Source organism: Pinus tabuliformis, chromosome 6, assembly GCF_031772625.1.
Source record: "Pinus tabuliformis cultivar Carrire ecotype Pingquan chromosome 6, CPIR1, whole genome shotgun sequence".
Taxonomy (NCBI): Eukaryota; Viridiplantae; Streptophyta; class Pinopsida; order Pinales; family Pinaceae; genus Pinus; species Pinus tabuliformis.
The window spans coordinates 1,379,925,633-1,379,936,274 of record NC_142292.1 but is presented as its reverse complement, the minus strand read 5'-3'; the positions used below and the strand labels follow the sequence as shown (position 1 = coordinate 1,379,936,274).

At 34.1% G+C, this 10,642-nt stretch overlaps 1 protein-coding gene across 1 annotated transcript; it reads left to right on the top strand.

The window, feature by feature from the left end:
- Positions 1 to 3,121: 3,121 nt before the first annotated feature.
- Positions 3,122 to 4,740, top strand: LOC149263767 (histone H3.3). The gene is made up of 5 exons (XM_089426678.1): positions 3,122 to 3,159; positions 3,304 to 3,417; positions 3,556 to 3,632; positions 3,833 to 3,923; positions 4,263 to 4,740. Exons 2-5 carry the CDS (start codon positions 3,346 to 3,348, stop codon positions 4,431 to 4,433), a joined length of 411 nt encoding a protein of 136 aa, XP_089282804.1. The 5' UTR covers positions 3,122 to 3,159; positions 3,304 to 3,345; the 3' UTR covers positions 4,434 to 4,740.
- The last annotated feature ends 5,902 nt before the right edge of the window (positions 4,741 to 10,642 follow it).

Below are 10,642 nucleotides of genomic sequence, written 5' to 3'. Positions count from 1 at the left end.
CCAGGGGTCCAGATCCAACGGCTCGTGGCATATTTGAGCACTGTCTAAGTCTTGTTTCTCTGAGTCTGGGCTGCTGTCCAACATGTTTGCCTCCTTTCTTGCTTTGTCGTGTGTCCCCATCATTTTCTCCCTATTACCTTGCTGTGATAGCCCTCAGATCTGAGTATATTGGTATAGTAGCACTATCTTTTAAACCCTAATTTATAACAACAAACATTAATTACAGTAGCATAGGTCTATATCTATTTGAGCATCTCAAAGACTTTTTTTAGACCTCTAAACTTAATAATAGTTTATCTAAACTCATGACTTCAATTCACCTTGAATGCTACCTTATTGAATATTGTTTTGGGGTGTCCAATGAACATGTTCCTTTGAGGGTATTTAGCTTGGAATCCTTGGGTTACTTAATCTCCAACACTTGTTGGGGATGCTTCCCTTGTGGGGATAACACACATCCCCTTAACAATAGGGAAACAACCGCTGAGGTGATAGTGGTAGCTGGCTTCATAGTTTCTCTTAACCTAGAGTGCCTAGAGAGGCTTTGCAGTAGGCTACTAGATTTTGTGATAATAAGAACAAGAATCAGGGATTAGCATAAACAAATGAATTATTTGTTTATCCCCATACCTAGGGACAGGGACCTCATTATTAATGGGACACTGATCTTTCTCTTGAATATTTATTGCAACATCATAGCCAAGGCCCTTTTTTTACTAGGTCAAATACCCGTGAAAAGCCCCCAAGTACTTCCCCTTATTTCAAGGATGGTACCCATAGTAAGAATTAGACTCTTCAGGGCAAAAGGTTGATAAACAACAAGGCTCAAAGGCATTACAATGATATTCACTAAGAGTTCAACATGTCACTTGTGGGGATTGAAATAGGGTGGGAAGAATAATAATCATTCGTCCCAACCACTAGGGTTAAACCTAGTTGACATTGTGACCAAGAGCCTTACCATGTCAATCAAGCATTTCCATCCAAACGAATGCATCCATAACAAACACAACTCATTAGGGGGCATTTCACTTGGATAATGTTATTCTTGTATATTGAGAAGGCATGGAGTGGGGTAATACTTAGGTCTTGATGCCTTCTTCCTTGAAATTGACTTTGAAAATGATTATGAAAGGGTTTAATGACTTATTATTTTATCCATTTTCAATCCCACGAGTTTCCATCCATTCTCTATGCATGAAAACCCTTTTCTCAAATGCTTCAACTTGTTTGTCTTTCGACAATAGTGATCAAAAGGTGTGCAACTTATTTATTCACATGACAAGGATGCTCATCTACGTCCTCAACATAAAGCCAGGTATTTGTTAAATTATTCATTCCCTGGTGCCTTAGATCAAATGCAATAATTTATGGAAACATGGTGGTTTATCTTCATTTTTGGGTTTATCTAGGATACATGATTAAGTGGCTTGAAATTCATTATTTAGGATAGAATCCCTTGGATCTCCGTAGTTGGTTTGTTGAGAATGTGTGGTCTTTATATTCAATCATTAAATTTTTAAATTATTTAGTATCCCCTTTGCCTTTCAAGCTTCACATTGAGACTTAATTTAGGACATGATTATCCATAGAGTGGAAAATAAATTTGGGTACTGTTGGACTAAGTCAATGCCTCAAGTTGTTAGTTTCCAAATATGAAATAAGATCTTGGTTGCCACCCATGTATTCCATTCCTCACATTGGGTTCTATCAACTAGTGCCTACCAACAATCTTTGGGAAAATATGATGCAAATGTTTCCACTGTATCAATTTGATTATTTGTTACACCCTTAGGTTTTGGGGGTTGGAATCATTAAAAGCCACACCTAGGCTTATGCATTATGCACTAAATGGGTTATCAAGGTGTTAATTAGAAGGAAATGAGGGACATAAGTTACTTCTACAAAATTGCATTCACTAAGGGATTGCACATGGGTAATAAATCATGGCCAAGCTAGAATTATGACTTAGTCGATTAGTTTTAGTGGAAGGGGCCTTTGTCACATAGAGCATTCATAAAGATTAGATTGTTGTTAGCCATGGTATGTTGGTTTATTGCTTATTGATCATCCTCTTTAGTGGTCCCTTTGTCCTACTCCATAAAGGTGAAGAATTGGTTGAGGCAACAAAATTCTTAATCTTTTGATTTTTTATAAAAGACACCAACACAATCTAAAACATATTTAATACTCTAACTCAAGAGTGACTCAAGGTAAAATCCTTTTGAGTTGAGTTGAAAAGTAAATTCCAATTCTAATAAACTCATACTTGAATGGATCAAAATGATCATCCCCGATTATCTCTTTAAAAAAATCAAATTTGCAATCTCTTGCAACATAGTGAAATGATTAGAATCAAAACACAGACTAATGAAAAAAAAGAAATACAAACTAATGAACAAGAAAAAAAACCCCAAATATGTCTTAAATATTTAATTAATAAAACCTAAAAATTCAAACCCAATTGTGTCTAGAAAGTGAGTACTAAACCTCCACTTATAAAACATTAATCAATCCAAAAATGCACACCCCATCATAAAAAAAACATTAAAGGCTATGTAGCAAACTACTTACCTTGCCAAAAACCCTTGATTTAACCCAAGGAAAAATATCAACCCAAAAACCCATGATTTAACCCAGGGGAAAATATCAACCCAAAGAAACCTTTTTGAGGTGCCCATCCTCTAGTCCAGGTTAGCAACCCTCAACATAAATGCCTCCCATGTGATTGGTTGGTCCCTTTGCCAAGTCATTGTCCATATGAAACTTGGATAATCTTGGTTGACAAAATCCTCGTAACATAAGAAAACACAAAAATCTTATTCAACACTTTCGAAGAGGGCGGACTCGATCCATGGCTTCACCAAAGTGACCAATGAGATAAAAGGCCGAGGATCACTAACAAAAATTTTCTACCGTCGATTTCAATCGATAAGAAAATCGGACCGTCAGATCATAGCCAAAAGAAACACAAGAGTCGATCGAGAGACGCGGCGGTTAACAAGAGCACTAAAACAAAGCGGCCAAGTTATATACGATATCAAGTAAACGAGGTTTATGGGTATATATTCATTTTCGCACGCCTTTAACATTATTCTTGTTCGTTAACGGGTTCTCTCTAGCGTGGTCCGGAGGCGAGGCTCTACCAGAAACCCCAAGGTTAATATTTTGTTATGATGTCCGCGGATCTATGGTGGGATCTATGGTGGCTGGTGGCAAACATGGATCTGCAATGGGTTTTTTTTGTGTGGGTATTCATGATTATGTGTCTGAGTTTTCTGTAATGTCTTTCTTATGGCACAGACTGTTATTTCGAATCCTCATACGAAGGTTTAGTTTGGCTCCATGGCTCGTACCAAGCAGACAGCTCGTAAGTCCACGGGAGGAAAGGCTCCCAGGAAGCAGCTCGCCACCAAGGTTAGTGTTTGCCTCCAGTTTGGTTCAATTTTACCTTTTCTTTTTTCCTCATAGACTGCTAGGGTTTTAATTATTGGCCTTTAGGGTTTCGATTAATAGATATTAGGGTTCTTAATGTTAGTGTTTTAAATGTTTCAGGCTGCTCGCAAGTCTGCTCCCACCACCGGTGGTGTGAAGAAGCCACACAGATATCGTCCCGGTACTGTTGCTCTTCGGTAAGTGGTTTTGTGTTATGTAAGGGCATGCTATTTGTCACTGGTTTAATTTATTTTTAGATGAATCTAAGCATTGATGATTTTTAGTGTTCTGAAACTGTGTGAAATCTTGCGATAGTTTCTCAAATGTTTTTCTATCTTAGTGCGTTTTCTTTTGTAAATTTATTTCTGAAACAAGTAATCTTTTGGTTGGGTTGCAGTGAAATTCGAAAATACCAGAAAAGTACTGAGCTTCTTATCCGAAAGCTGCCTTTCCAGAGATTGGTTCGAGAAATTGCGCAGGATTTCAAGGTATTTTTCTGGAAACTTGGATAGCCTTCAGAATGGCTATTACTGCATGGTTGATTATTTTTGTACTCTCCCTGTTTGATTTCAGAGTTTAAAAAGTCAAAAGTAATTAGTTGCTGTGAACATTAACAACTTTTAATTGAAAAGCGCTTCTTTCTTCTTCGGTGCAAAGTTCTTTCCATATTTTGAAGTTATTCTTTACTTGTACCTTAGTGGTAGTCTAAATTATTATAATTTATTTGTTTGGTTAAAATGAATGAGTAAGTCATTAAATTTTGTTTTCTTTATGTTTGGTTGTTTTTGAATAGTCTCCTAAAAGGTTTGGAAATGTGTTGGTTTCAGACGGATCTGCGTTTCCAGAGCCATGCGGTTTTAGCTTTGCAGGAGGCCGCTGAGGCTTACCTTGTGGGTCTATTCGAAGATACCAACTTGTGTGCTATTCATGCTAAGAGGGTTACTATTATGCCCAAGGATATACAACTGGCTAGAAGGATTCGTGGCGAAAGGGCCTAAGCTTCAGTTATCTGAAATATGTGCGCCATTTAAGATCACCATTTTTTGATATATAATTGCCTCCTATGTACTTATTAGACTGCTACTTTGAATATGTACTGATTTGTTATGTGAGTTATGCAACTCTGATTTCTGGTCGCAGTACATTCTAAATGAACCACCATATTGCGTATTTCCTTAGTGATTAAACTTCATATGGTGGATTTAAGCCTGCTGGATTTTGTTAGATGTTCAAGCAACTGACTTGAAAGTCTATTTATTTTTGAAGATTGAATATACTGTTTGAAAAGTGAACTGTTATAAATTTGATGAGCTGTTCATTACGATATGTGTTCTCTGTTTTTTGTGTGGGTACAATGAGGATTGATACTTATTCATATATTGTATATTATAGTTGTAGATATCTTGTGGATAATTTCCAGGAAATTTTTTTTTTTATTTGATCTGTTGTTGTTTGTTGTTTTGTTAGTTTTTGTTTCTTTGGCAACCATTTATGAGTTTCAGTGGTTCTAGATTTTATGGTTTCTTTAATGCAACTAATTGTATTCTACATTGTAAAAGCCAGTAAAATGTCAAAATCCTACGCAGAATACGTTGCAATCTCTTCATAAGACCTTGACAGGTTTATTGACTCTGTAATCGAGATATATTTGGCTAGTCTTGAATATGAATCGGATGCTTTTTTAACCTGTCAGTACTCACCCTTCTGAAAAACCATATTGGAGTAAATTGGACTTTTTGATTGGAAGACCTTCAGTACTCACCCTTCTGAAAAACCATATTGGAGTAAATTCAACCATTTGATTGAGAGACACAACATCTGAGTTTCCTTGAGAAAATTCTCGTATTTCGTCTGTAATGTTACGCCACTTGCTCCCAAATTCTAAACAGTTATTGACACGAAGAATCAAGATACGCCTTTTATATTTTAAGGGCTTCTTGATACATATTCTTTAATTCGTATTCAATACGATCCAATATTTCATGCGAAGTTACCTCGTTTAGCCTTTAATTCTCACAAAGGCTGAGTAGACTGAAATTACATCTGGAGTCTTTAATTTTGCTAATACCGGTGAATGTATAGTTGGAATCAGCTCTATTATGCGTTGAATTTAGCCGTAAAGTGTACCTTACTTTCGAATTGAGACGCGTTTCACATATTTTCCTTTAGCATATTTTTCTAGCACAGTGAAGCGTGTTTCGTGAGCATGTTTTATTAGCATAATAAGCCCATCACATGCTGGTTTATGCAGATTGGACAAGTTTAGCTTACCTGAAATCAGTTAAATCAACTAGTCAATGTATCACCAAAAATAGGATTAAAATCAGTATGCAAATCAATTAATGAACATATACCGAAAATATGATCAAATTAAGTAAAAACAATGTTTTATTTACCAAAATATGTGAAAGTATAATTGTTGTATACTGGTATATGTTGTAATTTGTTTCATAAGTCAATAGCAGTTAATGTTGAATGATGCTTGCTGTATAATTGTTGAATACAGTTTTTTTTTTTTTTGTTTTGTTTTGTTTTGTTTTTTTTTTTTTTTAATCCTTTTATGTTCTTGTTTTTTTAATTATTTGTTTGTTTGTTTGTTTTTTTTGTTTGGTTCTATTTTCGCTTGTTTTGTTATCTTTATTTCTATTTTATTTATTATTATTTTTTTTTTTTAATTTTTTTTTTTTAATTGTCTATTATTTCTTAGGCCTTTGTTTATCTATTCTCTATCTATATTATTATATCTTAATGGAGGCTGCTGCTTTGTTTGTTCTCATGGAGGAAGCTTTGTTTGTTTCTCATGGAGGAAGCCTGTTTTGTACTCCTTGGGCTTTTGCAATTGCAATTTGCATTTGATGTTATATTTTGTTAGTGGGGATGCCATTTGATGTTATGTTTTACGAGTGGTGGTGCCATTTGATATGATGTTTTAAGTGGAGGTGCCATTTGATGTACTGTCTTATGGTGCCATTTGATATAATGTTTTACTAGTGGAGGTGCCATTTGATGTAATGTCTTGTATTGCCATTTGATATAATGTTTTATGAGTGGAGGTGCCATTTGATGTAATGTCTTATGGTTCCATTGATATAATGTTTCACGAGTTGAGGTGAGTTGAGGCGCCATTTGATGTCATGTCTTAGAGTGGAGGTGCCATTTGATGTAATGTTTTATGGTGCCATTTGATGTAATGTTTTATGGTGCCATTTGATATATAATGTTTTATGAGTGGAGGTGCCATTTGATGTATAATGTTTTATGGTGCCATTTGATGTATAATGTTTTATGGTGCCATTTGATATAATGTTTTACGGGTGGAGGTGCCATTTGATGTAATGTCTTATGAGGTGAGGTGTCATTTGAATGTCTTATGAGGTGAGGTGTCATTTGATGTCATGTCTTACGAGTGGAGGTGCCATTCGATGTCCATTTCTTTTATGGGTGGAGGTGCCATTTGATGTAATGTTGAGGTTGCGCGGGGTGGAGGTGCTATTTGATGTAATGTTGAGGTTGCGCGTTGATAGTGAAATTTGGCTTTGGACATAATTTTGAAACATCTTTGGTGCATGAATGTTTCACATCTTTATGTTTTCAATAACGTGCTTGATAAGGATCCCATGATTCTTTATGTTTTCAATAATGTGCTTGATAAGGATCCCATGATTATTTCACATCTCTTTATGTTTGGTTTGTGATGTGAAATTGAGTTTGACAAAGCTATGGTTTCACATTTTATGTTTGTGATGTGAAATTGAGTTTGACAAAACTATGGGTTTGTCTGACCTATGTTTTCTCCTATGCGTAGGTTTATTTCACACCTCTATACCACTATCACACTCACACCTCTCCTATGCACAGGGTTATTTCACACCTCTATGCTACTATCACACCTCTCCTATGCACATGTTTATTTCACACCTCTCCTATGCATAGGGTTATTTCACACCTTTATACTACTAACAAAACCTCTCGTATGCACAGGGTTATTTCACACCTTTATACTATTAACAAAACCTCTCCTATGCACAGGGTTATTTCACACCTTTATACTACTAACAAAATAGTGGAGTTAGTAGTTGGGGTTTGTCTCTGACCTAGCCGGTACTACTATCACACCTCTATTCTACTAACAAAAACACCTCTATACTACTCACACCTCTCCAAAAACACCTCTATACTACTGACACCTCTCCTATGCACAGGGTTATTTCACACCTCTATACTACTAACAGAATAGTTAGTAGTTGAGTTAGTAATTGGGTTTGTCTCTGACCTAGCCGATACTACTATCACACCTCTATTCTACTAACAAAATAGTAGTGGTTTGTCTTTGACCTAGCTGGTATTAGGTCTCTGATCTCTATACTACTAACAAAATAGTAGTTGGTGTTTGTCTCTGACCTAGTTTATGATGCTTTTGAAAAATTTATATATGTTTGTCTATGACCAATTTAGCATAAATTATGGGTTGACAGTGTGTGCCTTGCATGTGATGAATAGTATATTTGCATGTGATGAATAGTATATGGGTTAACTGTGTGTGCAAGGTATGAGTTAGCAAGGTATGGGCTAATTATGTGTCCCTTCATGTGATAAATGATGACAGATTGTCATGCTTAGGACTGTCTTTACATTTTATTAGTTTAGTTCTTTATTTTGACAAAACCTTATGGTTTTTTTGTTTTTTGTTTTTTGTTTTTTTGTTTTTATTATGTATCTTCTGGTTTGAATTTGAATGATTGTTATGATGATAATTTTTTTTTTTTTTTTTATTTTTTATTTTTTTTTTTCTTTAATTGTCTATTCTATTTTGTCTTCTGTTTATTTTTGTTAATGTAGAAGATAAAGGTTTTTGAAATAGCTATTAAAAGTTATGGGTGGTTTGAACCATGCGAAAATCATTAGAAAAGTGTTTCTTTGAGCAACCTTTACTTTTTTATGCGTAGTTTTTTCTTTTGTTTTGTTTTATGCTTAATCTCCTTGTTCGAATGATTGTTACGATGATAATTTGTTTACTTCCATTTTTATTAATGTAGAAGATGGAGGCTCTTGAAATGGCCATTAGAAGTTATGGGTGGATTGAACCATGTGAAGAAATACTTCGGTTTGCTTTTTTTCGAGGTTTTTAGGAAATCAATGTGTTTTTAGTCGCTTCTGGTTAATCTTGTGTAAACATAAAATAAAATTATATTGTATGCGTGCAGTTTGTGACAGTTTAATACGTGTCATTACTGTGTCAAATTTTATGAGATCTCTTGTTTACTTTATTTTTATTAATGTAAAAGATGGAGGCTTTTGAAATGGATATTAGAAGTTATGGCTGGTTTGAACCATGTGACAGTTTAATACGTGTCATTACTGTGTCAAATTTTATGAGATCTCTTGTTGTTTACTTTTATTTTTATTAATGTAAAAGATGGAGGCTTTTGAAATGGCTATTAGAAGTTATGGCTGGTTTGAACCATGTGAGGAAATACCCGAGGTTTGCTTTTGTTTGGAGGTTTTTTAGGAAATCAGTGTGTTTGAAGTTACTTGTGGTTAATCTTGTGTAAACATAAATAAAATTACATTGTGCATGCAGTTTGTGACAGTTTTATACGTGTCACTACTGTTTCAAATTTTATGAGATCGCTTGTAAGTGCGCTTGGCTTTAAGGTTACGTCGTTATTTAGATATTGAATTTTATGAGATCGCTTGTAAGTGCGCTTGGCTTCTTAAGGTTACGTTGTTATTTAGATTTGTATGTGGTTTAGATTTGATGTAGTTTTTCTTGATTAATTTTATTTAAACTTTTAAGTTTATGATGTTATTTAGGTATTTTTTTAGATTTGACGTGGCTTTTCTGGATTTATTGCATTGATGCATCGAGATAATGTACAAGTTTATAATGAGATGATGTAAGTTTATGATCTTTAATATTTTTTCTTAGATTTGATGTGGCTTTTCTGGAATCATTGCATTGATGCATGAAGATTGCATGTGGTGTGCGCACGTTTTAAATTAGCTAGGTATTGTTCATCATTCATCATCAAGACAATGCATGTGGTGTAGGCATGTTTTAAATCCAGCTAGTATTCTTAAGACAATGCATGTGGTGTATGCATGTGTTAAAGACAATGCATGAAGTGTATATATGTGCAAGACAATGCATGAAGTGTATATATGTGCAAGACAATGCATAAAGTGTAATGTATACATGGATAGTATGTTTTTGTTGTGTTTTTCTTTTGACACTAGGTTTTTTTTTAACACTGTTTGATTAATTATTGAGCCAATACAGGGAGGTTTATGTATAGTATTCTTGCGTGTATAGTTTATTTATTTAACGCTAGGATTCATACCTAATTGTTCCGGTGATGCAATGATGGTAGTGTGTGAATGTAGTTAGAGTACTAGTTTGTATATGCACCAATGATACTGTGTAAATGTTAGAATACGATTGTGTAAAATGTTAGAATACGATTGGTTATTTGATTGTATTTTGCATTAATGGTAGTGTGAATTTATTTAAATTTCTATTTGATTATATATATATATATTTTTTTTTTTGGTAAGTTTTGCTGATTTGAAGGGGGGAGAAAATATTTTGACGTTTTTAATACAATGAATATATTTTTTATTTTTAATAAAGGTGACAATTAAAAGTGAATATATTTCTTATTTTTAATAAAGGTGAATTAAAAGTGAATATGTTAGTGTAAATGTTAGAATACGATTGTGTAAATGTTAGAATACGATTGGTTATTTGATTGTATTTTGCATTAATGGTAGTGTGAATTTATTTAAATTTCTATTTGATTATATATATATATTTTTTTTTTTTTTTTTTTTTTTTTGGGTAAGTTTTGCTGATTTGAAGGGGGGAGAAAATATTTTGACGTTTTTAATACAATGAATATATTTTTTATTTTTAATAAAGGTGACAATTAAAAGTGAATATATTTCTTATTTTTAATAAAGGTGAATTAAAAGTGAATATGTTAGTGTATTGTTTCTTTGTGGAGCAGGGAGCGCTGATATTTGTTATAAAGGCTGAGTAGAAATAATTGCCTTGATAAGAACAACATGCCTAACAAGGTTGGCCATTGAGCTACTTAAGAGGCAAATTTCCCTTAATTTTTTTAGGACTCCTTCCCATGCTTGAGATTGATAAGAACAACATGCTTAACAAGGTTGAGCCATTGAGCTCCCTAAGGGGCAAATTTTC

What these genes read in the sequence shown, in the direction of transcription:
- LOC149263767 (XM_089426678.1), top strand. Translation starts at nt 3,346, where the DNA reads ATGGCTCGTACCAAGCAGACAGCTCGTAAGTCCACGGGAGGAAAGGCT. An exon ending in GGAAGCAGCTCGCCACCAAG is followed by an intron (nt 3,418 to 3,555) that starts GTTAGTGTTTGC and finishes TAAATGTTTCAG; the next exon opens with GCTGCTCGCAAGTCTGCTCC. An exon ending in AAATTGCGCAGGATTTCAAG is followed by an intron (nt 3,924 to 4,262) that starts GTATTTTTCTGG and finishes TGTTGGTTTCAG; the next exon opens with ACGGATCTGCGTTTCCAGAG.